The sequence below is a fragment of the Cervus canadensis genome, chromosome 21 (genome assembly GCF_019320065.1).
Source record: "Cervus canadensis isolate Bull #8, Minnesota chromosome 21, ASM1932006v1, whole genome shotgun sequence".
Lineage (NCBI taxonomy): Eukaryota > Metazoa > Chordata > Mammalia > Artiodactyla > Cervidae > Cervus > Cervus canadensis.
In genome coordinates, this window is record NC_057406.1 from 49,134,584 (window position 1) to 49,154,426 (window position 19,843).

General features: G+C 39.2%; 1 protein-coding gene across 1 annotated transcript in view; it reads left to right on the forward strand.

Annotated features, from left to right (window-relative positions):
• The first annotated feature begins 398 nt into the window (after positions 1–398).
• The window catches only part of UTP20 (UTP20 small subunit processome component), a 90,097-nt gene continuing 70,652 nt past the window's right edge, over positions 399–19,843 (forward strand). The window contains exons 1-15 of the mRNA XM_043439872.1: positions 399–597; positions 1,490–1,570; positions 3,526–3,592; positions 3,704–3,836; positions 4,542–4,730; positions 5,588–5,669; positions 6,298–6,435; positions 6,902–7,057; positions 7,719–7,865; positions 7,950–8,084; positions 9,257–9,334; positions 11,080–11,258; positions 15,233–15,388; positions 15,540–15,628; positions 17,216–17,321. Coding sequence (XP_043295807.1) covers positions 553–597; positions 1,490–1,570; positions 3,526–3,592; positions 3,704–3,836; positions 4,542–4,730; positions 5,588–5,669; positions 6,298–6,435; positions 6,902–7,057; positions 7,719–7,865; positions 7,950–8,084; positions 9,257–9,334; positions 11,080–11,258; positions 15,233–15,388; positions 15,540–15,628; positions 17,216–17,321 — 1,781 coding nt within the window. The 5' untranslated portion in view covers positions 399–552. The remainder of the gene's footprint in view (positions 598–1,489; positions 1,571–3,525; positions 3,593–3,703; positions 3,837–4,541; positions 4,731–5,587; positions 5,670–6,297; positions 6,436–6,901; positions 7,058–7,718; positions 7,866–7,949; positions 8,085–9,256; positions 9,335–11,079; positions 11,259–15,232; positions 15,389–15,539; positions 15,629–17,215; positions 17,322–19,843) is intronic.

The following is a 19,843-nucleotide window of genomic DNA, read 5'->3' on the forward strand; positions in this document are numbered from 1 at the left end:
AGACTTTTAAGCTGAGTGACCTCTGTCAGACTGCCACTTACCGGCTGCTCGTCCTTGCTTTCTTCGTAGGCCAAAGAAACTTAAAAATATGTACCTCATTTCGAATCATGTAACGTTCACAATGCGTTTTACTGTGAAACCATGAAGGTAAAGAACTTTGCTTGGTGTAGGGTACATAGTGAGGGTTAGTGATGGTCAGCTGTTAATGACGACGGGCGGGTTTTCTTTTATGATAAAAATGCACATTTTTCTTATAAACCTTCGCTCAAGGCAGCTGATAAACTTCCACACCGACCTATTCACTCAGACACTCCGCCGTTCCCAGAAGGCTCTGGGGACTGGCGCGCCTGCTCCGTCCGCCACTTCCGTTCACGTGATCCGCCCAGGCTCCTCCCTGTTTCCAACATGGCGGCTCCCACGGACTCAAGCCGCACGTGAGATAGTCTAAATACGTGGGAGTGCAAGTGTGTGAACCAGTTTTCCTTCTCTACAGCCGGTAGCATCCCTTCGACCCTTCCCGAGATCCTCGCGGGCCGCTGCCCCTCTGCAGCCATGAAGCCAAAGCCGGTTTCCCACAAGACCGAGAACACGTACCGGGTGAGCGAGGGAACTTGCCGGTGGGCCTGATTCTGAGCGGGACTCTAGAAGTACCGTGCTCCGGACCGAGCCGGAGTCTCTTGTCCGCAGGCTCTGGCAAACGAGCCTTCCTCTCTCCTGGCGTAGTAAATAATGGGATGGGGAAGGAAGCCCGAACTTCAGATTTCCGCTGTGGTTTGTGGGGTCTGGCCTGCTTGAGAGGTCCCTTCAGACCAGAATTAAATTCAGTATCACAGACTAACCGGTTAGGAATAATTTTTTTGCTCTTTTATCCTTGAAGACCGAATTGGGGAGGCGGGCCGGTGGAGGAGGTAGGTGTTCTACAGTTTCTGGTTGATACACCACTTTCTGTTTGTTTCTTGAGGGTTTCTTTTGTTACTCCACAGCCATAGGTCTGTGTATATTTAAAAATACAATTGGTGAAACGACTTCGCCAGATTCTCTGCTTGCATTAGGATATGAATGAAACCTAGCAGTAGATCAGGCGAGGCCACATTGCTATCTTTTAACAGTCTAGTATGGGAATTTGATTTTAAACATTTTGCAAATAAACTCATGGAAATATTTCACTTTCTTCCTATGGTAGTGCAGTGCATTTGTTTAACCCTCGTTCCGTTTGTTTAAAGTTGTCTTTTGTGATTCATCAGTGATGTCTACTTCTAGTTGTAAAACTCAGTTATACATTTTATGATTGATTGAAAATACAAGTCTGAAATTGAAAGTAAAGCATATCATCATTTCTAATGATAGAACATGAGGCGGTGTATGGAAGCTTTAAACTTTATACTTTCACAAGGAAATTGTCAACATATGATTATATAACACTAAAACATATTCAAGATGTGAAACGTATAAAATGATAATGTATTTTAAATATACTCCTCCCCTTCAGTTTCTTACATTTGCTGAGCGACTGGGGAATGTGAATATCGACATTATTCACCGGATTGATAGAACTGCAAGCTATGACGAGGTAAGAGAATGTTAAATTAGCTGATCTTCAAGTACTCATAGTTGATTTCTCAGTCTGAGATGTGAATTATTTCTTAAGCAATTCTTTTATGAACGTGAAATGATTAGACTTGTGCTGTCTCAAACAGTAGCCACACTTGACAGATTAGATAGAATTAAATAAAAAATTGTGGTGCTCAGTAGCTGTATGTGGCTAGTTGATACCGTGTTGACCAAATGCAGATATGGAACATTTTCCATCGTTGCAAAAGTTCTATTGGATGATATTAGAAAATTGACTGGATTCTCAGGTGACCTCTGACTCCACTCTCTCCCTTCCCTTGTGCATTCTGAGCCCTGCTGCAGATCTGTATTCTTGAAACCACGGTTTTAAAGAGATTTTGAGCAAGTTACTTTACTGGGGCTTAGTTTCCTCCTTTATTTAAAAAAGGGGGGGGAGGGCCTTGACCATAAAACTTTTTTCCATTTTTGATCATGCTGTAATTCAGCCATAACTCTATTCAAAAAATCACTGCATCAATTTTCTGCCAACATTTTTATAACATGCCATCAACTTGATTCAACCTCAGTTTTTACAGTTTTTCACTTGACCCTAGTCAGGCTCTGCTCACTGTCACTTTGAATGCCTTGTCTTTAATATGTGAATTCAGTGTTATCAATATATGAATTCAGCTAAGTGATGTTATCCAGGTAGGCATATAATGCTTTGGGAGCTCACAGTGAAGGGAGCCTAACCAAGATTCTTCGGGGGTGAAAAGTGAGGTGTCAAAAAAGGTTAAATAGACAAGGTGTTACGTGAATTGAGTCTTGTTTCTACAGATTTTAGCATGGCAAAGAAAGCAAGAAAGGCTGATTCAGGCTGAGAAAGAAACCTTTATAAAGGAATAGAGGCTAAAGAGAGCATGTCACATTCAAGAACCTGCAAAGCATTTTGGTGTGCTCATAATTGGATGTGAGATGTTTGTGTTGATGGTAACTGTGAATGGGTGAAAGAGGTAGCTGGTGAAAGATAATGCTGAAGAGATATTCAAGGACCATGACAGACTTCATATCCAGCTAAGTTTGAATTTATCCTGAAGCTATGAGAAATCATTCTAGTATTATAAGGCAGGGGAGTGTGTGACATGATCCAAATGTAAGTTTTAGATCTCTTTGGCTTTAATGTGGAGGAAAGAGCATGGCTGGAGTCAGGGCAACCATTTTTGAGGATTTGACAGTCATTGAAGAAAGAACTTTAGTTTCATATAAATATGTGCAAACACTTAAAGAGGTTTTTTTTTTTTTCTCTCTCTTAAGAAAAATTGGTTCCTACCATATTCCTCACTATAAAACCTGCTTTTCTCACTTTGAAAGAATACTGTCAACATCCTTCTAATTCAGTAATAGATATAATTTTTTGATAGACACATGGTATATCTTATTATGTATAGACCGTGAGGTATATGTCAACCATTTTCCTATTGTTGGATATTTAGACTTTTTTATATTCCCCCCTACAATAAAGCTGAATGAACATCTTTATACTTATATATTCACAAATTTTATGAGAAAATCTCCAAAAATGGAATCGCTGGGTCAAAGGACATACCTGTTTTTAATTTTAATAGTAATGCCAGATTACTTCTCTGCAAGAGTGTAGCAATTCATATTTCCAAAAGCAGAATGAAAGAACTGTAAGTGAACATTTTTCTTGGCCTAAAATTGTGGAAAAAAAAAAAAATTTTTTTTAATGTGACTATTGCATGTGTTTAAATCTGCTGCCCATATTGTATACTTGATTGCTTCTTAAGGTGTGTTAGTTAATGCCCTTTTCTAAAAAAAAAAAAAAAAACTAAGAGGAGTTTTTCAACTCTTGTCTATCATCATTGTCTTAAAATATTAATATATCTTTGTTCTTATTTACCTTGATTATAGTTTTTCTTTGAGTTGTCTGATGGACTGCTTTAATCTTGGCAGGAAGTTGAAACCTACTTTTTTGAGGGTCTGCTGAAGTGGAGAGAATTGAACCTGACGGAACACTTTGGTATTTTCTGTTTTGTTTCTATTTTATTCATCTGTCATTTGCACTGAAAACGGTCAAAACAGCTAAAGAGTGATGTGATGGAAAAGTAGAACTTTTTTTTTCTTCACCCAGGGAAATTTTACAAAGAAGTTATTGACAAATGCCAGTCATTCAATCAGCTGGTGTATCATCAAAATGAGATAGTTCAGAGTTTGAAGACTCACCTGCAAATCAAGAACAGTTATGCCTATCAACCCCTTTTGGAGTAAGTATACTATAGGCACCTCATGCGAAGAGTTGACTTGTTGGAAAAGACCCTGATGCTGGGTGGGATTGGGGGCAGGAAGAGAAGGGGAAAACAGAGGATGAGATGGCTGGATGGCATCACCGACTCGATGGACGTGAGTTTGAGTAAACTCCGGGAGTTGGTGATGGACAGGGAGGCCTGGCGTGCTGCGATTCATGGGGTTGCAAAGGGTCGGACATGACTGAGCGACTGAACTGAACTGAACTGAGCATGTTGACAGAAAGGTGACAACATTTATCTGATTTTTAAGAAAGATTGCTTTATAGCTACATGTGCTTTAGATCTGGTGTTTGTAATGTAGAAGCAAGAATTTACCTTTTTTTGTTGTTGTTAGATTAAAATACTAGTACATTACTGTAAAGCAGAATCTTAGGGATACATACTCTTTTGCTTTCTCTACTTTTATAAGAACCTGATTTTTGACAGTCTTGGAATGATTGACCGTAACTTGTGATAGAATGTATTTTCTTGCTCTAGCCTGATTTCTTTGCTCAACTCTTAAAACATGAAAAATTTTATACTTCTCTTGAGACTTGGTTTAGAAGGTTCAGTTAATCCTTTCATCATAAGCAATTGGTTATCATTTGTGAACTAGATTTGTAGTGTTCGGTTTTTGGTCTTTATGTCTCAGAATCAGTTACCTCCTTTATTTTTTTCATCCAGTTTGGTTGTACAGTTGGCCCGAGATCTGCAGACAGACTTCTATCCCCATTTTCGGGATTTTTTTCTGACCATCACTTCAATCCTGGAGACCCAGGACACGGAGTTGTTAGAATGGGCTTTCACCTCTCTGTCGTATCTGTACAAGTATCTTTGGAGACTGATGGTGAAGGATATGTCCAGGATATACAGGTAACCCTTTCCTCTCATTCAGGTTTTTCTTTTTGTCCTCTTCTTTTTTTTTTCTTTAAAATTTTATTTTGTATATAATTCAGTGCTATTTAGTAAATTTATAAAGTTATGCAACGATCACCACAATCCAGTTTAAGAACGTTTCCATCAAATCCAAAAGATTTCCCATGCCCTTCTGCAGTCATTCCTGCTCCCCGTCTGTATCAGCTTTGAGAGCAAGAGCAATATGCACTTGTCGAACACAAGATTTCCTCTGTGGAAACAGCTGTGTGCTCAAAGCCCCTCGGAAGAGTGAGCCTCTTCTACAATGATAGTTTTTAGCGTTTCAGTTGTGTTAAGGTTTTATCTTTTGGTCAAGGGAAGTTATTTTTGTAGCTTTTGGCTACACTGGATCTTTGTTACTGCACACAGGCTTTCTCCGGTTGTGGCAAACAGGCAATACCCCTGAGTTGCAGTGTGCGGGCTGCTTTTGTGGACACAGGCTCTAGATGCATGGGCTTCAGTAGTTGTGGCACAGGGGCTAAGTTGCTCCGTAGCATGTGGAATCTTCCCAGATCAGGAGTTGAACCCATGTCCCCTGCTTTGGCAGGCAGATTCTTTATCCACTACACCACCAGGGAAGTCCAGGCAGTTTTTATTGGTACTGACAACAACCAATCCTAGAACTTTTAATGTCTGTTACCTTCAGTCTTCCATTTGACATGTGAGTGTCATGGTAATTGAATGAGATTTTAAACTGCTTATTTTATTATACCTTCCTTGAATTCCTTGCATAGTGTTGAGAACATAATTGACATGTACTATTAATACATCTTTATTAAAATGATTAATTAAATGTCTTATTTTCTCCTTTATAGCATGTATAGTACACTTCTGGCTCATAAAAAGCTACATATAAGAAATTTTGCTGCTGAAAGCTTTACTTTTTTGATGAGAAAGGTTAGTTTGATAATTATATGTTTATTGCTCATTAATCCTCAAGAATCTGATGAACAGAAGGCAATATCTTTTGTAATATGGTTATTACGGACTGACATATATGTAAAAATGGAAACCTATTACTGTTTTGAGGTTATCTAATCATAAGGTGGTTTTTGCTTTACTAATGTGAAATAATCTGGTTGTTTCTTTTATTGTTATTTGGTGTATATACGTTCTCTAATTCATGTCAGTCTAGACATGAACAGTGAGATTAACAGGGATTTTTATAATAGTTTCCTGTAAGCAACTGATTGTATAGGGTCATTTGTTTTTGTTTTTATGAGAGTTTTTATGATAAAATTATCGCTATTACATGTCTCTCACACTCATAAAAGGTCGAGTGTTGCCTTATACAGTGTTCCTCGGTACACACCTTCATACACCAGTGACCTCACCGCGCTCGGGTGATGTCACAGGTGTTGCTGTACTCCTGCAGTGGTTTGGAATCATTGCCAGTGTCTCTGCTTTTCAGAATTTTTGTCCTTATTACATTTAAATAGAAATCTGCAGAATAGCAAATAATAATTCTTCTCTTGGATATGTTTATGTTGTAAATGCAGTTTTCCATTTGCATTTTGTGTTTCAGGTTTCTGATAAAAATGCACTTTTCAATTTAATGTTTCTTGATCTTGATGAACATCCAGAAAAGGTAGAAGGCGTTGGACAGTTGCTGTTTGAAATGTGCAAAGGAGTTAGAAATATGTTTCACTCTTGTACAGAGAAGGTAAATAAGCTAGAGGAGTTCCTTGAGTCTTTGTGAAAAGGATTAAAAAGGAAATGGATGATATATACACAGGTGATTCAGAGAGAGGATTACGTAGAATAAATAGAAAACATTTGGGGAGCATTAGGGCTTTAAAAGCAGTGTTTATCTAATATAGGCCCTGGGTTATTAGGTATTTCTCATGTAAAATATCACTGCTCTCTTTTTCATCCTGCATGCTGGAAAGTAACGTAAATTGATCAGTGAGTGAAGGTGATGGGGGGTGGGCAGTTGTATGATAAAATTCCTAATCCTAGTTTTGAAATTCTTTTGGGACACATAGTTAACCACCCAAACTGTCATATCCTTGATTGTCCTGAATCAGATTTTAAGATAGAGTGGAGAATAATCAAGAGTGGAAATAACAGTGTAATACTTGAGACTAAGAGTGTACATATTCATTTTCATGGCTCTTGAATTTCCACAGGCAATAAAGCTAATTTTGCAAAAGCTCGGACCAGTTACAGAAACAGAAGCTCAACTTCCATGGATTTTAGTTGGAGAAACACTGAAAAACATGGTCAAATCCACTGCACTCTATATCTACAAAGAACATTTTGGAATATTCTTTGAATGTTTGCAAGTGAGTTCTGGTTTTTAAGTATTTGTGTGTAACTAGGAGTCCAAGAGTTGACTGCTGCTGTTCTTAGCTTAGCGGATTGCTGCTGGAGATTATATTTTATAGTTGTCATTACCATAATTTTACACACTTAACTAGGATTTTCATTCCCTCTATCCCCTGTGCTAATATTTTTACTTGCTTTCAGCATCTTGAGATGCATGCAGTAGAGCATAGTGGTTAAGAGCACAGGCTTTGGAGCTATACAGATGGCCTCTTTGCAAACTGGCTTTGTCACTTACTGCTTCTTTGACTTGGGAAGGTTATTTCAGTGTCTAGTCCTCAGTCTTTTCATCTGGTAAATAAGAGTAATAGTATTCTCTACCTGTGAGAATGGTGAGGAAATACTTGGAACAGTGTACTCAGAAACGTTCGTGGTTATGTCTATGGCCAGACCACCCTGAACTCACCCAATCTCATCTGATCTCAGAAGCTAAGCAGGGCCAGCCCTGGTTAGTACTTGGATGGGAGTAACATTCGTGGTTATCATTAGTGATTCCCAGTAAAGGTGTCTTTTTCTTTCATAGCAAAATAACATGAAAATTTGAGTGGCTTCACATAATATTTTCATTATTAACAGATGAGTTTGATAGTTGATAGTTTTTCTCTCTTAAATTCTTTGCAGGAATCACTCCTGGATCTACATACAAAAGTAACCGAAACTAACTGTGGTGAAAGTTCTGAACAGGTTAAAAGGTTGTTAGAAACATACCTGATACTTGTAAAACATGGAAATGGATCAAAGATAACCAAACCTGTTGATGTGTGTAAAGTAAGTTCCCAACTTAATTTGCTTAAAGCATGTTTGTTAGAAGCTGATTGCTAAGTGTGCATCATTTTCCCTTTTGTTTTACAGGTCTTGTCTCAAACATTACAAACAGCCCATCTCTCTACCTCTTGCCGGGAGACGCTCTTGGGTGTAGTTTCTGCTTTGATCCTAGGCGAAAATGTTTCCTTGCCAGAGACCCTCATCAGAGAAACCATAGAAAAAGTAATTTACTTCAGCAAATATTAATCAAGTAGTTAATATTATGTTTAGCATTGAGTAAGCCTTCAGCGGAATACCAGTGAAGCCTGACAAAGGCTCTGCCTTCATGGAATTTGTAATCTTGTTAAGGAGATGTGAATCACATGCTGTATTGGAAATAAAACAAACATGATAAAAGCTAAATCTGCTCAGCAAATATTCACCGAACAAGTATTTACTTAACCAGGTGCAGGCTATGGACTAGATATGGTAGGATGGACACTTTTTTTTTGCCTGTGATTTTTTTATGGTTAGGGAGGTGAGGTCCTGGTAGTATATAGTTCAAATCTGTTGAGTGAGTCTATCGACATTTGTGTCACATTGAAACATAAAGGTTAATTCTGTCTGGGATTGTGGAACAGTAAATGCTTTTCAAAGGACTTATATTTTGGATAGTCCTTAAAGGTTAAATATCAGTCTGCCAGTCAGAGAAGGGATTAAAAACTCTAGGAGAGAGAAGAACAAAGATGTGTTCAAAAATCTATGCCATATGGGCTCATGGGCACAGGAAGTGTGATGCATATCAGCAAGGCTCTGCTTGGCTTTGAAAAGTTAGGTTGGATTTTTTTCCTCTACAAGTAGTGGAGGGTCCTGGAAAAATGATAAACGGAAATAATTGAATGAGATTGGCATTTTAGTGAGTTAAGAAGATGAATTGGAGGGAGGTGGGACTGAAAAGTAAAATCAGTTTGGTTCTTCGTAGGGCAGCAGTATAAAGTTACAAGGAAGGTGTAAAGTGTTGCGCGCCCTTTGATGTTTCTGTGTAGCTGGGAAAGAATGAGCAGGTCTTAGGCAGAGTCCCTGTGTAGATCATTGGGAGAACAGTGCCCTTCGAATCTGTAAGTCCCTGTGGAGAAGGCCGAGCACTTAGAGCGCTGGTGGGAATGTGCCGGCCATTCCTCTACGTGGGTAGTTTCTCTCCTGTGGAGGAGGGCCCAGTGCCTGGGCTCAGACCTGGCATGCAGTGGCAGATTCAGCAAGCCAGTTCTTTCTGCTTCCCATGACTACTTTCACTTATACTGAGCATCCCAGTGCTTCCTATTGCAAGCTAGAGGACCTTGAAGATTTGGGGTGTTTTTATTTTCAGGAATGGGAGAGTACTCTCTTTGTACTTACATTAGTATTCTTTGCCACAGATTTTTGAAAGCAACTTTGAAAGACGCTTAATTTTGGATTTTTCAGAAGTCATGTTTGCTATGAAGCAGTTTGAGCAGGTGAGTGAGATTATTAAGTCTTGGATTTGACTCTGTCATGATGAAATGATCAGTTTTAAAAATCCTGTGATTTTTGTTTTTTTTGAAAGGAACAGAAAAGGATTTGATGTTGTAAGTTTTTTTTTTAAGCAATTATATTCCAGTTCTAGGTCACATGTGAAACTTTATTCCACATGCTAAGCATTTTAAATTATAATAGGCAACCAATTTGGTTTTAATAATCTTTTAGGAAGTTATAGCCTGTAGTGGTGGCCCAGAAGGTAAAGAACTCTGCCTGCAGTGTGGAATGCCTATGTTCAGTCCCTGGGTTGGGAAGATCCCCTGGAGAAGGGAATGGCTACCCACTCCAGTAGCCTGGAGAATCCCATGGACAGAAGAGCCTGGCAGGCTATAGTCCATGGGGTTGCAAAGAGTTGGACACAGCTGAGCGACAAACACTTTCACACTTTTCACTTAGGAAGTTACAAAACCATGTGTCATCAAATCCTGGGTTTATCTTTTCCCCTCACCCGCATCAAACATTTGCCACTCCTTAAAACTGGTGATCCTACTGTGTACTTCATAGAAATCTATCTCTGTATCTGTTCTCTCATTTTCCCCTTTAGTCTTTAATAATATATACTTTTGCTTGTCTCAAAAAAAAAACCACTTCTTTAGACATGTCCTAGCGCGCTCCTTTCCTGCCCAGTGAGGACCCTTTATATCTCTCTGATTTTCTTGGCAGCTGCATCTTTTCCTTCTCCTCTGTTCCTTTTGGTCTTTTTCTTTAAATAACTTATTTTTATCAGAGTATCCTATGCATGTAGTTTGAAAGGTCACACAGGGCTAAAAAACAGTTGCTGATTCCCACCCCCATCTTCCTCACCAGGAACAAGCACACCTAATGATTTTTTTTTTTTAAGCTATTTTTTTTTCTAGTATTTACTTTATATTTTTAAGTCATCTGAATATACTGCTTTTTCTTGACACATTAATTTTAGTCCTCATCTGTAGGCTTCCTCCTGGGTAGGTGGATTCTAGTTCTTTTATACTACTTTTCTCAATAGAGAGTTGACATCACAAAGTTTCGTTGAGGTCATTTTCAGTACTCCTTATAAGCAAGGAGTATTTTATATTTACATTTCCTTTTTTGTGTACTCTTTCATTTTTTCCAGTTGCCTCATTCTTTAAAAACTGGAAATTGCTTTTTTAAAATTGTTCGTCATAGAGCCTTCCAACAGCCTTGTAGGATGCCTTTCACACAGCAAACTAGCAGATCATTTAACAGATCTTTTCTCTTCTGGAGACAGTCTTCCCGGAGCCATTTAACTCTGAACGGGTTGCTTTCTCTGCCCACTGCACAGATGGCATGCTGGGACTTGCCTGTTTCCTGGGTCCCATGTCTTTCTCTTACTACAGCTTGCTTGCTTACGTTGTAGTTTACTTTCTTATTTTGGTGAAACACATCCTCCAGAGGCTCCTGAGAAAAGGTGAACAGTGGTAAAATTCTAGCTTTAGTCCATCTTTAGTCTTGTCTCCTCACTCTACGCCACCAGTTCCCCAGGCACAGCGTTTCAGATTCTTTGATTCTTCCAGTTTCTCAGGCCTTGCTCGATTGTCTTCTTGCCTCCTTTGCTCCTGTGGAGAGGTCTGGTGTCTTTGTTTATGATCTCTTTTTCTTTGTGGAAGTGTTAGAATATTCTCTTCATTAGGTGTTCTGAAATTTACATCTGTTAATAAGTGTGATTTTTCTTTTTTATTTTTAGCTTTTCCTACCCAGCTTTCTCTTGTATATTGAGAATTGCTTCCTGACGAATGATGCTGCAGTCAGAGATGAAGCTCTGGCTATTTTGGCCAAGCTCATTCTTAACAAAGCAGCACCTCCCACCGCTGGCTCCATGGCGATTGAGAAGTACCCTCTGCTTTTCTCCCAGCACACGGTGGGGTAAGTTCTAAAGTCCTAATTTCCTATATTCTTGGTAGGGTTACCCATTTAAAAATAATGCATTCAGAATATTGTAAAAACTGAAGATCTACATGTATTAACTGAAAAAATGTCTGTGATATATTGTTACATGAAAAAAATAAGTTGTAGGAGAGTATGTGTATTACCATCACATTTTGCAAAGTTAGAATCGAAAGTATATATTAGCATAGGAACACATGTGGAGTGGTACAAAAACAGGTTAAATTGTTAACTTCAGTAAGGTGGTAAGTGGAAGAAAGAAGTCACTATTTTCTTAACCTTTTATTTTAAAACAATTGTATGTTAACGTGTGGTTATAATAAACAGGACAGAGAGGTTCCATATACCTTTCCTGTACTTTCCCCCCAGTGGCAACATCTTACATAAACTTATTGTAGTATCACAACCAGAAAATTGACATCAGTACAATCCGCCAACCTTATTCAGGTTTACCAGTTTTACATCACTCATCTCTGTGTGTAAATGTATATGGATATATAGTTCTGTGCAGTTTTATCTCATGTCTGTTCACAACCAGCACCAGAGTCAAGGTACAGAGCTGTTCCATCACTGCAAGGATCTCTGGTGCTACTTTCAGTAGCCACAGTTACCCTGCGGCTCTGCGTTCCATCCCTAATTCTTGGCAACTACTAATCTTACACTCTGTTTTTACACTTTTGTCATTTCAAGAATAATATATAAATGAATTATACTGTACAGCGTTGGAGATGGACTTTTCCACACAACATAATTCCCTTGAGACCCATCTAAGTTGCGTGCATCAGTAACCCGTTCTTTTTTATGTTGAACATATTTCTGTGTGTTGTCCTGAGTAGTATTCCAAGGTAATGGATGAAGCAGTCTGTTTAGTCATTCACTTGTTGAAAGATATTTATGCCATTCCTAGTTTTTGGCTATTATGAATAATGCTCTTATTAACATTCACGTACATAGCTTTCCATTTCTCTGAGATAAATGCCTAAAAGCAGACTTGTTGGATTATATGATAAGGGCATGTTCATGTTGATAAGCTGTCAAATAGTTTTGCAGAGTGGTAGTGCCGTTTTACATTCCCACCAGCAGTATAGGTGATATAGGTGATCCCGTTTCTCTGCATCCTCACATTTGATATTTGATATTATCAAATATAATATCAGCATTTGATATTGTCACTGATTTTTTGGTTTTGCCAGTCCAATAGGATGTAGTGATATCTCATGGTGGTTTTAATTTACATTTCCCAGTGGCTAAGGATGTTGATATGCTTATTTGCCATCTGCATATCATCTTTAGTAAAATATATGTTCATTTCCTTGATCCATTTTCTAACTTGATTGTGATTGTTTCTTTATTGTTGAGTTTCAAGAATGCTTTATATAAAGTCTTTTTATGTTTTACATTTAAGTCCATGATCCATTTTAACTTAATTTTTAGATAAGGTGTGAACTTTAGATCAAGTTTCCTTTTTTGCCTTTAAATGTCCACTGCTCTGGCAAGATTTGTTGAAAAGGCTTTTCTTTCTCATTGAAGCACTTTTGCGTCTGTGTCAAAAATCAGCTGGACATTAATGTGTGGAACTTTCTGGCTGTCTCTTCTATTCCATTGATCTATGTGTCTCTTCTCCTCTGATGCCACACTGTCTTATTACTACAGTAAAATGAATCAGGAAATCTTAAATCCTTCCACTGTGTTCTTCGTTTTCAAAATTGCTTCATCTATTCCTGATCCTTTCTTCTTCTATATAAATTTTTGAAGAAACTTGTCTATGTCTACAAAAATATCCTTGCTGGGATTTTGTTTTGAATTGTATTAAATCTAAAGGTCAGTTTGGGGAGATTTGACAACTCCCTCAAGATACACAAAACCGTTACCTTTATTTATGTCAGAAGGATGGTAAGAGGAAGAAAGAAGTGATTATTAGCTTTTAGATTTACACTTTTGCATTGTTTGAATTGTTAAAAGTGCTGTGGATTACTTTCTCAGTTTTATTAAAAATGATACTCTTTGGAAGTTAAAGCAAAGTTTATGTAGTTACTTGAAAGGATTCTGCTTATTATTTTTTCAAATGGAAATTGTCATTCCTAATAAATGGAAGCATATTAATTTAAAGCAAGTGCCACAGGTTCTGTGTTTTCTTTCTGTAAGAAAACTTCCATCACTAAGAAAATTTCTGTCACCCGGTAGAATAACTTGTCTTTGTCTGAATATTCCTGGTCACACTTCATCCACAAATTTATAGTGGAAATTAAAGAAGATAATAGATGTGAAAAAAGTCATCAGAGATAAATGTATTCTGTCATTTGACAGATACTTATCATATCAGGTACTGTCCTAGGCACTGGCATGTAATAATGAAAAAGGGCTCCTCTGGAGGAGATGACACTCTCAGTGGGGGAAGCTCGTGAAGCAGGTAAATAAACAGGATAATTTTAGATAGTGATAAAAGAAAAATAAAACAGAGTGTTGAGAGAGAGTAGATAGAGAACAGCACTAGTCCTGTCTGGAGGGGGACCTTTGGTCTGATTGTAATGGTAGAAGGATCCAGCCTGGCAGAGAAAGGCTGGATGAAAGGTTTTCCAGACAGAGAGGAGAGTTCCTGCAGAGACTGTAGGATGGGAATAAGCCTGGATGTTTGAGGAACTAAAGGCAAGCCCGGGCAGATAAAGAGCATCGTGAAGGGAGGAGAGTGAAATTAGAGGCAGTGAGAGAAGGAGACGAGGGTCAGATTACCCAGGGCCGCACAGGGTGAGGTGAGAATTGTGGGTTTTATTGGAGGAGCTCATTGGCAGGTGTGATAAAGCAGGGGGATGACATAGCAACTAATGGCTTACCTTTATGAAGCATCTCATTCTTTTTTTATTTGTAAGATTTTTTGCAGATTATTGAGTCATGGTTAGTACTAGAAAGACTGTGTAAACAAGTTCTAAAACAACTTTTAGAAATTACTGATAAAATTAACTTGATTTTTATCTATTGTAGTTTCTAAGCATTCAGTATCCTGATAAGTATGAAACAAAACAGAGTGCAACTTTTTCATTAACTTTGATGATAAAAAGGTATAGGAATAAAAACCTGATATTCTACTTCAATTTCATAACAAGTTTACCAGACTGGTCATGGAAGGATAAATTATAATAGCAGATCATTTTATTTATTGTTTCTTTGACTTTTCTTTCTGTTAGATTCTGTCTTTGAAATAAGACTGAGGTAGAGTTCATTGGTAAACAGGAATACTGCCAAAGTAACAGGTACCTAAAACTGAGTGTCAAGTCAGAAAATATCGTTGAGTAAACCCTTACCAGATTAAAGCAGCAGAGGAAGTAACTTCTAATACTGTCTGAGCTACCAGGGAAGCCCCTTAATTGTTTTATGATGTTAAAAAGGGAAGGAGGGGGGGTGGAAGAAGTCAGTTCATACCAGTAAATTACCTTAAACACTTGTCCATCAGTAGTTCAAATTCAGAAATAATACCTAAAACTGGAAAAGACTTGCTTTGCAAATTATGAAGCAAATTAAAATAGAAAAAGAAAGCAGAACCAATGGATTTGAAAAACCTTGTCACTGAAAATCAGTAAATGAGTCACATGTATTTAGTTATTTGTATTCAACCATCAGCACCAATTCCTTCCTCCCTGCTCGTCTCCACACATGGGAAGGAACCAGTTTTTAAAAATCAATTTAACTGAAGTGTAGTTGTTTCACAGCGTCGTTAGTTTCTGCTGTAGAGCAGAGTGAATCGGCTGTGTGTACGCGTATACTCCCTGTTTTGGACATCCTTCCTGGTTAGTCACTGCAGGGCGCTGAGTAGAGTTCCGTATCCTGTGCAGGAGGTCCTCACTAGTTGTCTATTTTATACATGGTGTCAGGGGAGGAACCAATTTTATTTCAAACTTCAGAGGGCAAAAGCAATTACCTCCTTTCTTATTTTAAATATTCATCTTTTCTTCTTTCAGATCCCATATAAGGCAGAAGACGACGAAATCCAAGGGAGGAAAGGAACAGATCTCAGTGTTGGAGCATCTTTTATCTATAATTCAGTCACCCCCGAATCAAGATACTACTTACCTTTCATGTTCTTGGGCAGCCCTTGTCGTGTTACCTCATGTTAGGTGAGAAAATCAACGGTGTTTAATTGTGAAAAGTATTTTAGCAAACTGGTGAAAATATTTATTACTCATTTTTTTTTTTTTTGCTATTTCACGAAAAAGTTGTTGAATGCCAGTTTGAGTGTTTCCCTTTTTCTCTCCACTTCCTGGACAGGCCCCTGGAGAAAGAGAAGGTGATACCACTAGTCACCTACTTCATCGAGTCACTCTTCATGACTGTTGACAGAGGGAGCTTTGGAAAAGGTCAGTTACAATCACCATTTGTTCTCTTGTCTGTCTTTCCTGGCACACCCAGAAGAACTGTAAACACATGGGTACCAGAGAACAGTACCACTGTTGTATTCTGGCAGAACCCCGTGAGTGTAAATGGGGAAGAAAGAGGCTGAGATATAATTACAAGGTCACCACCTCGTACTGTGGTCACCAGGTCAGGATGGTCTGAACATCTGCCTGAGTCTGCAGGTAAAGCAGCAGAATGCTACTATTGTCAAAGAAACGAGATACAACTGCGAGTACCAGCTTGTGTCTTCTTCGCATCTTCTGTGCCCAGGCCAGCCCCAGTGTACACTTGTCCTCCAGTGTTTACTTCTTCCAAGCAAGACACTCTCTTGTTCCCCCCCAGCTACCCTCACCCATGTGTCCCTTCCACCTGGAGTCCTTTCTAGGTCTGTCATTGTTCACTGAACTCGTACTTAGCTTTCAAAACAACTCCAGCACAGTATCTCTAGGAAGGCCTTTGACTCATCCAGGCAGCATTAGATTGCCCTATCCCAGACACCATTCCTGTTGTATACTTGTCCATCTCTCCCCACTCCCTGATAACAGCAGTTTAAAAGTAGGCATTTTGAACAAAATAAGTATTAAAATTTTGCTGCAATTAAGAAATAAATAAAAGTACGTATTTTGTTTTATTCTAGCTCAGTATTTTTTTTTCCTACTCTGTATATATGGTAATCACTCATTTAAATATTAATGTACTGGGTTCTGTGTTAAATACTAAGCAGACATGTTTAGAGAGTTTCCAGTGCTCAGTAGCCACGTGTGGCTAGTGACTGCTATATTGGATTGTGACTGCACATTGGCACAAGTATAGAGCATTTCTACCATTGCAGAAAGTTCTGTTGGATAGCCTTGTTGTAAGGTCTAGAGCAGACGTCAGCAATTTTTTTGTGTAAAGGACCAGACAGTAAAGATTTTAGCTTTTGTGGGCCACATTCAGTCTTCAGTCTTTGTGGCATATTCTGTTTGTTTGTTGTTTTAAACAACCCTTTAAAAATGGGAAAAGTATTCTCATTTTGTTGCCCATATAAAACCAGACTACCTACAAAATCTGACTTGTGGGTCATAGTTTGCCAACCTTTGATCTAGGATTAGATGATTATCTAATTAACATAAATTGAGTGGATTATAGATGGTAGCCATTAGATATGTGATTTCTTATAAATTGGAGTCATAAAATCAACTCAAGTTTCATACAAAGATAATTTCTTAGCTTTTGGAAAGTCTAAGTCTGTTCTCCTCAAAAGTTCTAATTTTGTAACGCCAGTCAGAACCATTGAATTTTCTCATCTCAGTTGAAGGGAGCATACATTTTTACTCTGTATTTCTGAATATATTTTTCTCTTAAGAAAGTTAAAGTATAAGACTTGAAACCTCTTTCAGTTCCTTTCTGTTACATTCTGACATTTGACAGAAAATCCTTTAGAAGGCACAGATTCACTTTAATTTAGGAATTCTCTATAAATACCAAGTGGTAGATAAATGAGAGGTCTGATAGTTATTGTATCAAAGAAATAAATAATGTGGTCTCTCCTGTTTTTCTGCCTTTAGGAAACTTATTTGTTCTTTGTCAAGCTGTAAATACTCTGCTAAGTTTGGAAGAATCTTCCGAACTTCTTCATTTGGTTCCTGTGGAACGTGTGAAGAACTTACTATTGTGAGTAGACATACCTTCCATTCAGCTTAATGATGAATCAAGATATAAAGGCTTCTGTGTTTGTGAAATCTTGGGTCTATTTTTTACCTGAGCTGTATTCACATAGCAAATTTATTATCGATTTAAATACTTCAGTTAAAATAAGAACATTTCAGATACAGTCTTAAGAGACGATTCATCTTTGTAAAAGGTATTGTACTGTGCATGTAAATTTATAGTGTCACAGAGGGTAGTGGGTTAAATGTCAGTCACGACGTTGCACAGTGGTTCCAGCACATACATTTCTGCTTCTTTCACCACCTCTCTCAGCTTTACACATTTAGCAAACTCCCCTGTGGTCCTTCACTGTATACCAAACAATTCAGTTTTTGATCTCTTAAGTTTATTTTGATTTGAGTCGTAACACAGGGCCGTTACTGGGAGCCATTCAGCTTAGCACCCCTTCTAAAGATCAGGCCATTTGAAAATCTTGTAGTTTGCTTCTGGTTCCGAAGTCTAATCCAATTTATCTCCATGCTTTTAAAAATATATTTGTTCATTTACTTCATTCAATAAATAGTTACTGCTTTTCTCATATACCAGACCCTATTCTAGGCACTGGGAGAAACAGTACATGAAACACAAAATTCCCTGCCTTCATGGAGCTAATACACTAGCAAGAAGATATACTAAACAAAATAAACAACTACATATTTTAAAATATGTAGCCTGTTGGACAGTAGTGAAGTCGGGATAGGGCGAGTCTGGAGGTTGGGAACAATAGGATTTTTAACTAGGGAAGTCCTTACAAAGAAGGGGACATTTGAGCAGAATCACAGAAGCAGTGAGGGAGTAAGCCATGGGGATGTCAGGTGCCTTACTAGAGCCTCAGGGAGCCACTGTCCCTGAGCGGAGCTGGGGGTGGGTGGTAGGAGAGTGGAGGGGGCAGGCGGAGTTTGACCTCTGGCCATCGCAGGGCCTTGGCTTTTACTCGTGAGTAAAAGGGGAAGCCATGGGGGGGTTTTTTTTTGATAGGGAAGTGACTCAGGCTGAAGCAGGATCATTCCAGCTGCTGTATTGAGAAGAGACTGAAGGAGGATAAAGGAGACTAGTTTGGAGACTTACTGCAATAATACAATCGGGGCAAGGCAGCCCTGTCTCTGTTGTTAATTGAATTGCCTTAAATTCCTTTAAGGAGAGAATTCGCTATCATCCTACTTATCATATTACATATGTTGCCCCCTGGTTTTTTAAAAAATCATCAAACTTCTCACACTCTGTTCTTTGGAGGGAAGAATTGAAGCATCTGTGGAGGTTTTGAAACAGAAAGGCACTCATAACAGAGTAGCGTTTGTCTGTCCCTGCAGAAGGCCCGCTGGCCTCCCAGGCAGGTGCCCGTAGCCTTGGAGGCCTGGAGCCTCTGACAGGAGTGGACCAGTTTGGAGGGTGTTGGCGAAAGCTCTAGTGGTAAAGGTTGTAGGTGGAGGCCTCTGTGCTGGGTGTGGGCTGGTTATTGGTTAAGCCAGAGGCTTCACAGCCAGGACAACCTAGATTTCAACCTTGTCTCTACTACTTACCAGCTCGATAGCCTTGAGTAAGTTAGTTCATCTCCACTTTATTCTCAAAAAGGAATAGCAGTATTTCCTTCCTAGAGATTGAATCAAACCGTGAGTGCAGTGATAACTGTGCAAATTGTATTTATTCTGAGTACTTTCTGTATGTTAATGTAATCTTCACAACTCCCTGAACTAGAGGTACTGTTCACATTATAAAAGGGAGAACTAAAGCTCTCAAATAAATTCAGGGGCTTCCCTGGTAGATCAGCGATAAAGAATGGGCCTGCCAATACAGGAGACATGGGTTTGATCCCCTGATTTGGGGATGTCCCAGATGCTGTGGAGCAACTCAGCCCATGAGCCACAGCTACTGAGCCTGTGCTCTGGAGCCTGGGAACTGCGGTTACTGAAGCCCGCATGCCCTAGAGCCCATCCTCCACAGGAGCAGCCACCGTAATGAGAAGCCTGCACGCCACAACTAGGGTAGGCCTCTTTTCCGCAACTAGAGAAAAGCCCATGCAGTAGTGAAGACCCAACACAACCCATAAAGTGTTCTTAAGTAAATCCGGAATCCTCGGTGTGCAGTACCCGCTGCTGCCCCGCTGGGAACCGCTGTCTCTCATCTGATGAAGACAGTAGCTTCCTGCAAGGTTCCTTGCTTCCATACGGGCCCTGCTGTCCATTTTGTACCCATCAACAGCGATTCTTTTCAGTTGAAAGAGCACATGTCACTTTTGCCAACAGCCCTCTGACACTGAATTTCAGCCAGGGGTGCTTCTGGAGACTTTTTGATTGTCACAGCTAGGGGCTGCCAGTGGAGTCTGGTGGGTGGAGGAGCGTCCTGCAGCGCACGGGACGGGCCTACAGCGAAGTCCCTGGTCCCCGTGACCGGGGAGCCACTGCTGAGAAACCCTGCTTGTGTGGCACCCAGCTCCCGCAGGGTGATGCCCACAGTGCTTGTGTGTTCCTTGGGGCTCTGTAGTCTTA